This window comes from Carassius carassius, chromosome 19 (genome assembly GCF_963082965.1).
Source record: "Carassius carassius chromosome 19, fCarCar2.1, whole genome shotgun sequence".
Classification (NCBI taxonomy): Eukaryota; Metazoa; Chordata; class Actinopteri; order Cypriniformes; family Cyprinidae; genus Carassius; species Carassius carassius.
The window spans coordinates 28,270,658-28,286,603 of record NC_081773.1 but is presented as its reverse complement, the minus strand read 5'-3'; the positions used below and the strand labels follow the sequence as shown (position 1 = coordinate 28,286,603).

Below are 15,946 nucleotides of genomic sequence, written 5' to 3'. Positions count from 1 at the left end.
CAGGAGCACTGAGCAGCATAGAGACGGTAATGTTTTCTCTTGGTTCATTCTCTTGGTTCATGTCAAATTAATTTTGATAAGTCGCACCTGACTATAAGTTGCAGGACCAGCCAAACTATGAAAAGAAGTGTTACTTATAGTCTGGAAAATAAGGTACATATAGTGTATATTGTTTGTTTTTTTTGGTGTCGTTTTAGGTGTATTTTATGTGCATTTATTTCTTTGTACATGCAGATTTATTTTCACTTTAAAAATAATACCTAGATTTGAAAAGCTGAAAAATATTACAAAATATGTATTGTGATATGACCCTATAGACATAACTATCAGTGTCTGATCACCTGTTGCTTCTCCTCTGAAACTCTTAATCAGTCACGAAAAGATGTTGCTGTCTTAAGCCCGTCATGCCCTGCCCCGTCTGTGTGGTGATCCGCCCCACCCCTTCCCCTGTCTGGGGTGAGAGGCTGTATTGTATGCTGTATGGATTGGTCGTCTGAATGAGGCTGAGTGCCTTTCCCAGGGGCTTAGCGTCTCGGTGAGGGGGCTGTGTATACATTTACACAGGCCATGGGAGATGATGTGTGCCCTGCTTCTGGGGCTTGGCCTTTGTGCCCATCTGAGAGAGTGAGATGGGCCATTTGAAAGGCTGGCAGTGTTTGGGATTGGGTAATTCGTAACCCCATGTGTTTAAATAGACTGTGGAAGGTTAGCCAGCCCCCCAATGATTCCTGCATCCTCAGCCACAACTTTCCTCAACAATAACCCATATCCCAGAGCACCCGCATTGTCCTGAAACAATTGCATAACGGCAGAGCCTGGACGTATTGTTTTCTCTTGAGTTCAGATTGAGGCATTTTCCTGTCTTGCCTTTAGCGCTTTCTTTTTATGTGTCCCGTGGCTCAATCAGTTTATGTACAAATTAGGGGTGTAACGGTACGCAAAAATTACGGTTCAGTACGTACCTCGTTTTAAAGCCACGGTTCGGTTCATTTTCGGTACAGTAAGGGAAAGAAATGCAAACATTAAACTGCAGGTTGTTTATTACTATAAACTTTTTTTAACAATTTGTTTACACTTTTTTTTAAACACTTTTTAATAAAATATAATAAAATATATAACGTTATATAAAAAAAAAAGAATAGGAAATAAAATACTGCTGCAAAGTTCTCCACTAAATAAAATACTCTGTCTCGAACCAATACCACATAATAAAATATAATGAAAAATATAAATAAATAACTATGATTACAGTGCAGCATTACCAATCCCAGCTTGTAGGCCTGCTCATATTTAAAATATGTATATAACTTTTCCGAAGTGTAAAGTGCAGCAACAACAAATTTTTTAGACCTGCTCAGATTTCGTTATTGCATTGGCCCGATCGGAATTAAGAGCAAAGGTCTGTTTAAATGCCGACGGCAGCTGCGTTTGAATTACGTCTTTTTAAAAATTAGTCTTTTTTTCTAGTTGTAGTGATTTTCACACTCGCGTGATGCCTTTTGAAAACTTTAGAATCAGCTGCAGGGCGGGATTTGCGCTGAACACGGAGACTTCCGCCACTTAATATGTTTGTGTGGAAACACGAAAATGTACCTATGTTCCGCACACAAAATATTGCATTCGGTGCACACGTGCACCGTACCGAAAGCCCTGTACTGAAAAGGTCCGGTACGAATACACGTACCGTTACACCCCTAGTACAAATGCATGTACAGAATGTGCAAAATGTGGAAATGTGAGAGAGTGTTTTAAGTTCAGGTAAAAAAAAGTGTTTTGATTTCCCAAAGTGGACATTTTGGCATTATTTACTCGCCCTCAGTTCAAAATAATTTTTTCTTCCTATCATTTGTTGCATTGACATGTTGCACTGAAATTGACCATTGTTGATGGCACATCATTTGAGTGCTTCAGCAGAAGGGAAGATTATTAGTGAAATTTTCTTTCAATACAGTACCAAGTATTATAAAGGCTAATATTTTTAATACTTATACCAGTAAGCTGATGCCGATAGCCTTGAGGGCAGTGCAATGACATATCATGCTGTTGCGCTACAGGCACCCTGAATTCGAATCCCGGCTCGAGGACCTTTCCTTATCCTGCTCCTGTCTCTCTTCCATATCACTTCTATACTGTTCTGTACTAGTTTTTTTTTTAAAACACATTTATGGTCAGTTATTTAACATTTAAAAAATCACACAATAACTGATACAGACTATTTATTATTAGTATTGGTATTATTATTATTATTATTCGTAGTAGTAGTAGTAGTAATATTAGTACTCCTATTATTCGTATTGTTTTTTTTATTTATTAACAATTCTACAGCATAATGTATTATTATTAATTGTTATTAATTATTATTAGGTAATTTTTAATAAATAAATACAAATAAGCATTACTGTTTACAAAAACAACAACAATATTTATTTATTTTATTTATTTTTAGGCATAAACTGATAAATATTACTACTGGACAGCTCTGTCTTTCATTTTGAATCCAGTGTTCCGGGGAGTGGATGGAGAAATAGTTCCTCTCCTACGCAGCTATTTGCTAACACAGTTCATTTTTTTCCACCTCATAGCTTATGATACAGTTTCTTTTTCATTATGTTCTTCTTCATGCATTTTGTTTTATATTTTGTGATATTTTTATTTGAGAATTGTTTCTCTTCCAGCATCAGTGTCAGTCTGTAGTATTGCGATTTCAGGACTGTATGACTGCAGATGTTTTTGCATATAATGAACAAATCATGTGGATTACTACTTTGGTGCTGTTATGCTGATTTTTGGTTCTTGAAAGTTAAATGTTTTCAAAAATTCTCCTTTGGTTTTTGGAAAAATCAATAGAAACAACATGCATATTTTAAACAACATGAGGGTGAGTAAATTATAAACACTGGGTGAACATTTGTCTGTTGTTTTAGTTTAACAAGCAGTTGACAGACTGCAGTCTGTATAGTATCTGTATGTGTAGATTGTGATGGTATCATCCAGTGTGTGTTAAAGACTCACGGATCTCAGATTGGGGATCCTGCCCGGTGCAGTGATTGTTTATGGCTAATTAGATTAGTCTAATCACATTAAGTTGGTGCCGAGGCGCATCCTGACGGAGCAATAGAAATGAGACCATTTCATTGTTGGCACATAGCCGTCAATGTCACACCATCCCATGGAGTTTCATTCTTCAGATAAACCATCTTTGTTTGGTTTGTCCAGAGCATCTCTTGGGAGAAGACCGCAAGAAATTTACCCTCAAGCATGTCTACAGCATTGATTTCCACTGAGGTTCATAAAGATGATTAAAATATTACAGAATTCTGATTATCTGACATTATAGTGTTTATAGAGCTGGTACAGATTCAGTAGATGTCTTGTTTACTGTATTATCAAACCTTTGAGATATAGACTAGGATTTCCTGAACTAATCTCAGTCTATAAATCCAGATGTCGACTTACATTAGTGCATCGAGGAGGTCTGTCTTGTACAGTCATTTCCTCCATATACAATAGTTCTGATCTACTACATGGATTTTCCTTATGCAGCAATTGATGTCTGCAAGGCTCCGCCCCCTTAGTTACTTTTGCTCAGTCAGACAAACGTTACAGAATGAAGACACTTGGGAGTTTGTTGTCCAAATGTCAGAAAACACTGGCCAGCTTCTGTGCCAGCTGAACTTCGCTCTCCTCTCTATGTTGCTCCGTCAGCATCTCAATATATGAGACACGTGGCATATCAGATCCCTGCCAAGCTAGGCTGGCAGCCGTAGGGAAGAGCCACCTACATGGTACTCAAAATTCATTTTCTTTTGTATGTTTCTCTCTCTGTGTGTGTGTGTGTGTGTGTGTGTGTGTGTGTGTATATATAGTTTTAGGTAAGTATAAGAACCCTGGACTGTACTGCTATTTTTTCCCAGTGACGTTGTACAGTATAGGGCATTTTAGTTCTTTACCACCCTCTTGCTTATATCTCTTGCTTGAACATTAAATCCAGGCAGGAAAAATAAATGTCAGACATCATTATGGAAATGGGAAACACGGAGGCCTGAAACGGGGACTGTTGAGGGAAACACAGCCCATCTGAGCCTGTCAGATCCAAATTTGCGGTTCCAGCTTACATAACACACCTGCAGCGGCCCAACTCCTGTCCATGTCTCTATTGTTTTTGGATGGGCCCTTTCTCCCCTCTCAGGTCCTACTGAGGGTGAAGCACAGGGTGCCTCAGTCATACCTAAACGCAGCTGCACCATTCCCAAATAAGGCTCTAGTTTCATGGAGAATGCTCTGGGTTGCATTTTCATTTTGGACAAAAAAGAACAATGCAATCTCTACATTTGGTTTGTCTTTAGATAAGCTGCTTCTTTTGTACATGTGCACAGTTAGAAGAATAGAAATATACATGTAAAATACTTGAAAATATTAGGCACTGGGAGAAATAACACAACAACAGCTTTTTTTCACAAAAACTATAAAGCAGCCCAACTGTTTTCAACATTGATGATAATAAGAAATGTTTCCTGAGTAGCAAATCAGCATATTAGAATGATTTCTGAAGGATCATGTGACAAGACTGGAGGAATGATGCTGAGGAATGATTGCCGTCACAGAAATAAATTACTTTACAATATATATCGCAGTAGTAAAGCCTTGGTGAGTGTAAAATAATAAATTAAGCATTTAAAAGCACTGATCATTTATTTATTTATTGATCTTTTATGGCCATTAAGTTATAAAACTAGACTATATATATATATATATATTTAACTTTTTATGCTTCATGAATTAGTTCTAACTGTCAATTTTGGTTCATTAGTTCAAAGATTTTGTCATGACTTAAAATCATGACTCTGTGTTTACAGAACTTTTTTTTTTTCAAATATTACAATGTTTTATAGGGGAAGTCGTGGCCTAGTGCTTAGAGAGTTTGACTCCTAACCCTAGGGTTGTGGGTTCGAATCTCAGGCCGGCAATAACACTACTTAGGTGTCCTTGAGCAAGGCATCGAACCCCCAACTGCTCCCGGGCGCCGCAGCATAAATGGCTGCCCACTGATCCGGGTGTGTGTTCACAGTGTGTGTGTGTGTGTTCACTGCTCTGTGTGTGTGCACTTCGGATGGGTTAAATGCAAAGCACAAATTCTGAGTATGGGTCGCAATACTTGGCTGAATGTCATGTCACTTTCACTGTCACTTTATGAAAGCATAATCAGGTAAATGTTGCTGTTTATTAGTAAGTTGTTGTTTAGATTGCTGCATATTGCTCAGTTATATTGTTATATTGCTGCAAAATATTAAGTATTCTCTCTTGTTTGTGTTCTCTCTCTGTTTGTTTGAAATGTATGTTCCTTCGATTGGTCAAGATAATATTCTATTTATTTGTATTTTTTGGATCGTCCTGCTGTAGTTGTAAGTAGTAAGAGTCCTTATCGTGTCTCTATAATATGTCTTGTTTCTTTTTCACTGCAGCCTGAAGAGTTTGAGGCCGTCCACTCCCACACCTTCCGGCTGAAAACGTTCAAGAAGGGGAAGCACTGCGGCGTGTGCAAGCAGACTGTAAACAATGAGGGGCTCATCTGCAGAGGTCAGTCCAGGGGAGGGTGGACCGCCTGGAGGATGTCTTCCACTAGGGACATCTGTCCGTCCCAGCATCTGATGAGAGTTAATGGATAAAGGTTGAGATGTTTGTCAGGGGTGGCAGCTGCTCCCACTGACCAGTCAGTCTGTCCCTCTAATGAAACATAATCATTAACCTGATTAGGCCACTGAGAGAGAATGTGTGGCGTTACAGACAGGGCTTGTACCACAGAACGACCACAATAGGCAGGATGGTTTTGGGGGATATTCACCTGATTTGAGTCCTGCTGTGGGAAAGATTCAGCCGGAATGGAATATCAGCTTCCATCATGGGAGGTCAAGAAGTTAAAGCATGGTTTACGCCTGAGGTTTCTGCACTAGAGCCAGGATTCCCACCAAAAGCGAAGTCATCACCAGGGCCGTTTCTATAGACATAGGCATCTGTCTCATTTACGCACCCTCATGTCATTCAAAACCTGTATGACTTTCTTCTGTGGAACATATAAAAGAAGATATTTATAAGAATGTTGGTAACCTGAGTTTCAGCTCCCATTGACTTCTATTGTATGGTCAAAAATATAATCGAAGTCAAGGGGAATGGAAACTTTTTGGTTACCAACATGCTTTAAAATATAATTCTTTGTGTTCCACAGAGGACAGAAAGTAATGCAGGTTTGGAATGAGATGAGGTTGAGTTAATATATAAGCAGTAAAAATATGGATTGATTTCCAATTTTATCAGAAAGACACGTTCAGAAAAACAGATATTTATTGTATATTGCATAATGTTTAAATGAATGACACCATCAGCAAAATAATAATGTGATTATAGTGCTGATTAGTATATTATTATAGTAAAATGATGATTTCTACAACCAAAGCCTTGCTTTATTATTAATTAACAAATAAAAAAGATACAAGATATCCTGGTCATAGATCTTGGTCTCCTATGAAATATTCTGAACATTCATATCGTTGTTTTAATTAATTGCATCAATCACTAGTTTTTTAATTGAATTATACTCTAAACTGTTTAAAGCATACTGGGGATAAAACCTTTACTTTGTTTACATAATTAAACTGCAAGATCTGATTAAACCGTTCATATTTATATAATAAAAGGCAATGAAAAAAAAAAAAAAAAAATGTTTTCGCAATTTTATCCAGAAAATGTTGCAAAACTAAACAATTTAAGACAGACATGGCCTGATGTGTTTATTGTATATTTATTTTTTAACGTAGTACATTTTAAGATTAGTATTATTTAAAAATACCAACATCAATAAGGATCTTGTTGAAATGGTCAGAAAAGGGCCTGGTCATCATGATGCATTTGATAGTTTCTTTATTTTTGTCAGTCTCTTCTGTAATTAAGTATTAATGATCTTCTCTTGACAGACTGGAACTTTATCTCGTTGTTTTGTCCTACCCATTGATGAATTACTCAACCTTGACCATGTTCTTCTGCTGAATAGTTAAAGTTAGGACATACTATGTGCTCATATTGGGTCAAAGGTCATGGTAAAAAGCATTCAAGCTTAGAAATACAGTATAAAGACCTGGCAAACCAGATCCTCATTTTGGTGCTTATTTAGACAAGCAAGTTATCATGGGAGTTTATTAGCCTTGAGTGATGTCTATGTCAACGTTGTTTGGTGTATTTCTGTTTTCACATCTGAAGTTGGCGTTACACTGCTCAAAGCCATTAGCACTTGAGTCTTTGATTGTGCAGATCATCATGGGTAATGATTTCCTTTCAGAATGATAGATCTGTCTTTCTGTCACGTGTCTCTAGGGAGTGTGTCCTATCTGAGTGGTAATGAGTCATTGAGTTAAAGACAGTTAAGACTGTTAGCCGATTGTTTGAGGTGTTAACCTGCTGCTTTCTCCAGTGCATGTCCATCATAACACAAAGGACCGAGTCCTCTTAGTGACCTCTGATATCCGAGGGCTTTGAGATGGAAAGTACAGGACAGAGAGGTTTATGGGAACCTTTGTGGCTGGATTGGCAAATGGGATGCTTTGAATGGGCGTCAAGTGACTGAACAAAACTTCACTAAACGTTATTTGTAGCAGGCTTCCCTTGCGATAATCTCAATAATCTTTCTACATTGTTACATTTTGTACGATATGATCTCAAATTCTGTCAGTTTTATAAGGTAATTTAATATAGCTCTGGTGCTCTTTAAATTGGCGTGACAGATCGGTGTAGTCGCCTCATGCGTCAACCAATAATCTCTTTTCTTTGCTATGAGTTACAGCATGAACAAAACATGAATGAACATCAGAAGGTACGTTGACGGAAACACTACGATTTACTGAAATGTTTAATGACCAGTGTAATCGCTCAATTAATTTTTCAAATGCCGCAAGACATCAGTAAAACAGCTTGCAAAGATTGTCACGTAACCTTACGTTTACCTCAGGAAAGCCATTCTATGTATATAGCTCGCTAATAAGATAGAAAAATAACTCTAGAGAGCAGCATTTTGCTAAATATATGCAGTATATTACATTATTGATCTTTTTTTATATATATAAGTTGTCTTGATTAATGTATGTTTGAATAAATCCGTTATGAAAAGAAGTGTTACAGGTATTACCGTCACTATTTAAATGGTTATATTTTAATGAATTGGAATGCCTGCCTTATGTGCAATTTAAATGTGTAAATGCAATACATTTTTTATTGGAGTGTTGATTATTAACTAATTGATTATTAAATAATAAATAAACTTATTTTCGATTTAGATTTTCTGTTAAAATTTTTAAATCTCATTTTGGTATATTCAGTATGTGTGTAGGCTAAGGCTATATTTTAACTGAACATCCCTAAGACAGTGATACTGTTTTAATCGTAAGTGTCTATCTGCTATCACCCTGACTGAGTGTTATGAGCTGCTAATCTGGCCGTATTGGCTTGTCATGCTCTAGTAGATGGAGGAAATTACAAATGATCTGAGCTGATATATGAATTGTCTCTGTTTGAGTAAATTTAGTTTGAAAGGAACCATACCTGCACTTAAAAGCTTTGGGAAGATAAGAATCCTGCCGTGGTGCTCATAAATGAGCGCAGTTTTAGCGCAGACAGCTGTGTCCCATCTAATGGTAAATAAAGCATGCAGTCTGCAGGCCTGATCACAGTCGAGCACTTGACTTGAGAACAGCAGGTCAGACTGAATTCAGCTGCAAAGTTTACATGGGTTGCTGTCGTTTTTAGTGCTTGAATTAATTGCAGACATGTGGATTGTTTTTGAAGGCTTAAAGACGGCACTTCAAATATTTACATTTATGCATTTAGCAGACACTTTTATCCAAAGTGACTTACAGTGGATTCAGGCTAGTTATATATATATATATATATATATATATATATATATATATATATATATATATATAATTCTTATCACATGGAACCCCCACCCCCAGTATCACAACCTGGTGGAATGTCACAGTATGTCACAAAAATCAAAATTATTATTATTAATAATTTTTATTCATAATTATTCATCATTCAACTATTCATGTACATAAAACAAAATTCATATAGTAATATTTACTTGTATCCTACATTTTTACTAATACGTTTCTGAATGAGGCCGCAAATGAATCATTGACTCCGTTATGAATCAGTTCAATGTAGGTGTTTGAACTCACTTAAACTCATCAGCTCTAACCAAATCAGTCTTGGATGTCTTCCAGGATGTGAAACTAGTCTAATGAGTTGAACTTTAGTCTGAATGGCTAAATTAAAATCGTCATGATATTTACAATAGTGCTCAAGTTTGCTGTGTGTTCAGAGTAGGGCTGTAGCTATCGAATAATTTGGTAATCGAGTATTCTACCAAAAATTCCATCGATTAATCGAGTAATCGGATAAAATGCATTTTTGCTTAAAGTGCAATATTAATTATGCAAGAGAAAATAAGACTACTGGGTCTCTTAAAATGAACAACTTAGTTTCCTTTTTTAGAATTTTTTTTTTTTAATGCATACAATGCAATGCATACATCAAAAATAAACATTTAATTATTACCCATTGTTTCTCTGTCTGTACATGTACTGTGAACAATGACAAGAAAGTTGACACATGAATTAAGTGCCATTCAGTTGGGGTTTTAAATAAAGCATTTTCTGAGATGCACATTAAACATTAAACACATAAAAATGTATCTTTTAATTATTGAAAATTAAGCAAACTTAACTTTTTGGTAAATCAAGGGGATTTACTATTAAAAATAAAACATGGAAGAAATGTTGTGTGATTAAACCTTAAAAAAAATAATGTTTGATTATTTATTTTTTTGTAGTAGGATATATATATTCTGCTGAACAATAGTAATACATCTCTGGCAAATACTTGTCTTTGAACCGGACTTTTATTTTGACGTGTTGTACCTTTACAGTTCTGTTGTGACGCTAGTTTTACTCAAATCAAACGGTCAAATGCTCATGAAGTGACTGTCAGAGCAGTTCTGGAGATGTTGTTCATGTGTTCACGTCCTTATTAGTGAGACAGCAGACGGAGCGTCACGCGCGCTTCAGTGTGTGTAAAGTCGCGCTTGTGCCCCATTCATTAACAGAGACACGCAGAACATGCAGGATTCATATTTAAATAGTCTGTTCTGGTTTAATATTTACAGATATTAGTCCATATCGTGATTTGGTGTAAGTGCAATGACCTATTTTTGATTAATTCATTCAAAATTTGGCAAAGTCCGGGCCATTCCGCGTTAAACTGTAAATTCCGTTTTTATGACTGGATTCCGCGATTCCCTCCGCGTTTTCCGCATCGCAGAAATCCTAGGGCCCTAGTTGTGGTATGCCAGCTCTCTTGCAATGGACATAGGCCTACGTTTGCCCGCGCCCTCAAATCAAAACACTGCTGACTCCTTGCAGTGCGCGATTTCAGACGCTGTGCGTGTGTCTCCTTCCGCTTTGTGGGTGAAGAAAACGCTATGTCACATTAAAAAAAATCATTGCGAAAGAACCTGATGTGAGATTTAAAATAAATTAAAAGAGGCTTCGAGGCAGAGGAATTTGCCTCGATCATTTTTTGTAATCGAGTTACTCGAGTTACTCGAGGAATCTTTTCTGCCCTAGTTCAGAGTACAATAGCTGTATCTCCAGCAGCCAAAGTTTGGCAAAGTCAAGCAGCACCTCTCTGGATAGAGAATGGACCATTTGCCCCCCTTTTGAGCCCCCTGCCCTGTAACATGATCTCATCTGATTATTTTCATTCCAGCCACTCACAGTTTTGGACATGTTTCCTTGCAAGAGTGAAAGCAGCCTGCCTGACTCTGTCATGACTCACTGTTGTTTCTCTTTGGCTTTTCAATGGCATCAATTGATCTGGCTTGTCTACTCGCCAGCATAAACACCTCAGGAGCAGCGGTGACCCAGAGATATGAAATGGTGTCAAGGGGAAACATGTTGGTAAAAATAGCCTTTTCTGCTGTTTTATTAGTATTCCATCTCTGCCTCTGGACATTGAGACTGTTTTCCTTTTTAAGGAAGAAATGCAAAATCTCCCCTGATCACCCTCAGGGGTGCAGGCTGCTTTTGAAGAGACTGGATTTGTGTGTGTGTGTGTGTGTGTGTGTGTGTGTGTGTGTGCATATGTGCGTGTGCATGCACACACGGCAAACACATGCAAGCGGACACACACAATCTAACAAAGTCCAAGCCAGTTTACACAAAGGAGTCTGTTCAGGAAATAAGGGAGCACACATCTTTTAAAGGGGAAATGTGGCATTTCTGTGCCTTGTGTTTAGTTGGAATAGTTTGGAATAGCATATTAACATAATACTCTTACTGTTTCTGCAGTATGACATATTTATTCTTTGCAAATTACTAGGATTTTCTGTTTGCAAAGAAAAGCCAGACTTCATGATATTCAGATGACATTTATTGAAAAGTGCAATATACAACAAAGTACAGTACACTGCACTGTATCCCACAATGCATTGTCAACTTGACCTTACACTGGCAGCATAACCAATCAGCAGAGAGTAATTGGAGGTAAATTTTTTGAACTTTTTTAATTCCAAAAAAACATTGTTACACATATTTTAATTAAGAAAGCAAAATAATCATTCCATTGTTCCAGCTGTCCAATTCTTATATATTCAGAACAACAGCACGATTAAAGTATTGGCCTAGTTTATGGAACTGTTTTCAATACACAAGACGTTAATAGTGAGTAACCTATATTTTAGACACAGTGTTGTCAGTTTCTTTGCATATTTTTGAAAACAGTTCCAAATAAATGAAGCAGAATCAACTGATGCATGTCTCTGAGTAACAAACAGTAGTTGCGTTTTGTTCCTAAATGAATCTATTTTTAAATGAATCACTTCAGTGAATGATTCAGTGACTCACAAGAACACTTGTGAAATATGTAAATATTCTTAAAGCAAGAAAATGTATTAAAAAAGTGAGTTTTGCTTAAAACAAGAAACTGTGTCAATGCAATTAGAAAAATAAATTGGTTATTCCTTTACAATTAAGGTAATTTTTCTTACTCCATTGGCAGATATTTTATTCTTGTTTAAAGCAAAAACTAAATTCTGATGCATTTTTAAGCATACATAACTTAATATACCATTTTGTTTCTTTTGCTTGTCCTTATTTACTCAAAAATGCTGCTTAAAATATTAAGACTAATTATCAATCCTAGAATATAAGTGTATTTTGTATTACTTCTCTGCAAGATTGTTTGAAGTATTTTTTTAAATTATATTCCATTTTTCAAAATAATTAAACACAAATAATAGGTGTATTATTTCAAAACTTAATATCTTAATATATTATGCTGTGCTGCTTTTTAAGTAAATGTATTGTATTTGAAGGATGTTCAGATATTTGAACTAGAAAATTAGAAGCCCCCCCCCCCCCCCCCCCCGCATTATCACCACCTGTTGACACAATATGACACCTGCAAAAAGTCAAAAAGTCCAAAAAAACAAAAAAAACAAACCTTGCATGGACTCCTTAGTTTTTATCAGCATTGCTCAACCAATCAGATTTGAGAACCAGAACTCACGCACATCATTGTCTGAGATAGTGTTGTGACTCCTGGGTCAGTTTTAAATGAACAAACTGCAATTTCATTTGACGGCTCAGAAATATCACACTTCACCTTTACAAATTTCCCATAGCAGGTCCATCACGCACTGTTTATTTTTTCTCATCCATCCATCACTGCCGTTGTGATTCGGGCACACACACATTACATAACCACTCACTACAGCTCATTAGGGCTTCCTGAAGTTGCCACTCCTCTCCTGGAGCTGCATTAGTGAAATGAGATAAGCAGATTGATGAAGACAACCGTTAATTTCTCCCCGCTGATAGACGAGCTCTGTTCTGAGTCTAACATCATTACTTTAATCAGCTAAAACTCCCCGTCTCAGCATGACCTTCCATTTGGTATGGCAGAAAACACACGCAGGACTTCCTCCTGTTTGTGCTTATTTAAATCTTTTAACATTACAACAGCTGAAAATATATTCATGAGAAACCTACACATTTCGGTTAAAGCCTTTATTTGAGAAATCTGGTGTGAAATTAAAGCTCCGTCACCAACCAGAATTAACAGAGTTTTTAGCATAAGGCGTCTTTTATTGAATCTGGTTGCAGACCTTCTAAGGCACCATAACGTCTGATAATCTGCAATGATGGCAGACATAAGGAGGCATCCTACTAGACAGGATGTTGTTTAAGCCTCTGATGAAGTTCCGATGACTTATTAACTCTGTAGACAGTCTGAGTAGGCAGTTTTTCAGTTGGAGCCATTATGTTGAATTGGAGGGTCCAGCACCCCAAATAGCATTTGAGGTTAAACACACCAGTGAGACGCTGACATCTTCTGGTTGGTTTTATATATGTGTATATTTCACGCATACTTTCCTTGTGTTACTTATGGACTTTGATGGAAGTCATACGGAATTATGATATGTTGCACATTCAAGCAGTTTTGCCCTGAATATTTTTATTTTCTGTAATAATTTACCAAAGACAACAAGCCTTTTTTTCACTACTACAACAAATTAAAGAACAAATAATGAGCTTTAGGTGTGTAATTGTTTTATCTGTAAAAAAAAAATAAAAAAAATAAAATACATTTGTAATTCCACTGAGAATGATTGGAAATGTAGTTTTGTTGCACAAGCCTATTAAATGATTAGTATCTGCTGGATTTATTTTCTAGTATTTTTTAATATTTGGGAAGCTTAATTTCTGTTCTTAATGGACAGTGAATGCAATACATATGAGCTAAATAGCACATAGAAACTTAATTAGCCAAATTATTATTCTATAAACTATTCTTCTAGCCTTTTCTTGCCTTACAAAAAATTGCTGGATTTTATTAAAATATTCAACTTGTCAAATCAGACTGTTAAAAATTATTCTATATTATATTATTATAAATATTATAATTATAAATTATATATATATATACATTTATTTTGCAAATTATCAGGGACTAATTTGATGGGCAGCCATTATAATTGTGCAATAAATATATGAGAAAAGACTCTTTATGGGTATTTTGCTGCAGTATCTTCTGTCCACAAGCTGTTTGCAGATAAACTCATGCAGTATTTGTTTTTGCCACTAGGAGACAGTGCAAGAATATACATTTAAATTAAAGCCTTTACATTGATCAGAGATCCTGTTTGTGTCATGTTCACGGTTTTTAGATGGCAAAAAAAGAGTCCACCAACCACAACACACTCTGATTTTCTGAAAAAAAAAAAGACAAACAAACAAAAGTGCACACACTTTGAGTGACCACTGAATACTATTACATAAGCGCTGTAATGTGTGTTGAATTCAGCAGCTTTTTCAACAAATGTAGCAGTGATTTGAGAGCATGGCTCTCAGAAAGCATGTTGATTCAGTACTGCAGTGGAGTAAAGCTCGGAATCCACCCCAGATGAGCATCAGAGAATTGTGGGAAATAGTCCTTACAGGATATTAAAGCTTACCATGTTGTTTCTTAGTTAACACCTGACATCACACTTAGAAGTAGAAAGAGAGTGTTCTGAATGGACAGAATTGACAGTTTTCCTTCACACACACACACACACACACACACACACACACACACACACATATATATATATAATATAGCCTTGTTGGTATGGTGTATTGTTGGATGGTTCAGTGAATGACATCACAGATGATTATTTCTGTTTTATTATCATTTGGAATGTTTTACAGTTATTTTGTGAAATTTCTTTTAAAAACATCCATCCTCCATCCTCTTCTTAAAGAGATAGTTTACCCCAAATCAAAAATCATTGGCGCTTAAAACAAAGTTGGACCGCGTTGCTTTTCATTATAAAGCAAACAAACAAAAAAGCAGACATTTTCGAATTGTTCTCGAAACTATACATTTATTTTGCCTCTCTCAAGTGTGCATAACTTACACACAGAAGTTATCTGCCACAGTATAACAAAATTGCCAGCGTTTGACATTTGTTCCGTCGTAAGTGCTGAGTGTGCCAAAACGCTAAACCCTCATCTGGCACTGCGGCACTCAGGGGACCCTTTTGGTTTAAGAGAATGATTGTAGCATGTTGCAGTGGTCAGTGTGTGTGTGTATGTGTGTGTTTGCTCGAGTGCCGTCCAGTGTGTTTGTGTGTGAGGAAACTCGTGGTCCGGCTCTGTGATTGTGCTCTCTGTGTAGCCCGGCACTGCCCAGCCCTCTGGGACCACTGCTCATTATAAAAGGCCAGAATGGGAAATGCCAACTCCGCTCCTCCTCCTCCTCTCTCTCTTTCTGAACATTCTTAAGTCCTTGTGTCAGATATTAAGCAGCCCCCTCCTAATCCTCTTTCACACACCCTCTACCTCTCTCTCTTCTGCCTCTCGCAGTGTTTATATACGAAGACCTGACTTCCTAACAAGGCAAACCCACGTACAGTCCCCACAATGCACTTTCACACCCAATATGGTAGTCCTGATCTTTTATTCAGGGCTCGTGTAGGCAGAAACGTGCTGGGAAGCCCACATGGGGCACGTTTGTGCATCTGTTGTAAAAAGAAACATGACTGTCAATAATAGATGTGGGAAAACATATTAAAGCAATCAAACAACTGTGAAGAAACTAGAAGAAATGCACTAAAAAATTACTCTGAAACCGTTTTTAATCTTAAATCGCTGTGAAATCTGTATCTGTGTGATCAAATAATTACAAAGAAAACCAAAGTAGAATTTTAAAGTAGAAAAACTTGCTCCAATAATATAGTATTATATTACACTCAAAGAATTATATAAATAGAACTGTTTGTGTACATTGTAACTTTTTATTGAAGTAAGTACAAGAAACTACTATTGTGGTCTTTCTACTTCAAAATTTCACTTTT

The 15,946-nt window shown here is 36.6% G+C and overlaps 1 protein-coding gene across 11 annotated transcripts in view; it reads left to right on the top strand.

Annotated features, from left to right (window-relative positions):
* LOC132095506 (tensin-1-like) overlaps positions 1 to 15,946 on the top strand; it is a 244,394-nt gene that overhangs the window by 84,150 nt on the left and 144,298 nt on the right. For all 11 annotated transcript variants that reach the window (XM_059500569.1, XM_059500564.1, XM_059500573.1 and 8 more), the window contains exon 2: positions 5,463 to 5,577. In XM_059500569.1, coding sequence (XP_059356552.1) covers positions 5,463 to 5,577 — 115 coding nt within the window. The remainder of the gene's footprint in view (positions 1 to 5,462; positions 5,578 to 15,946) is intronic.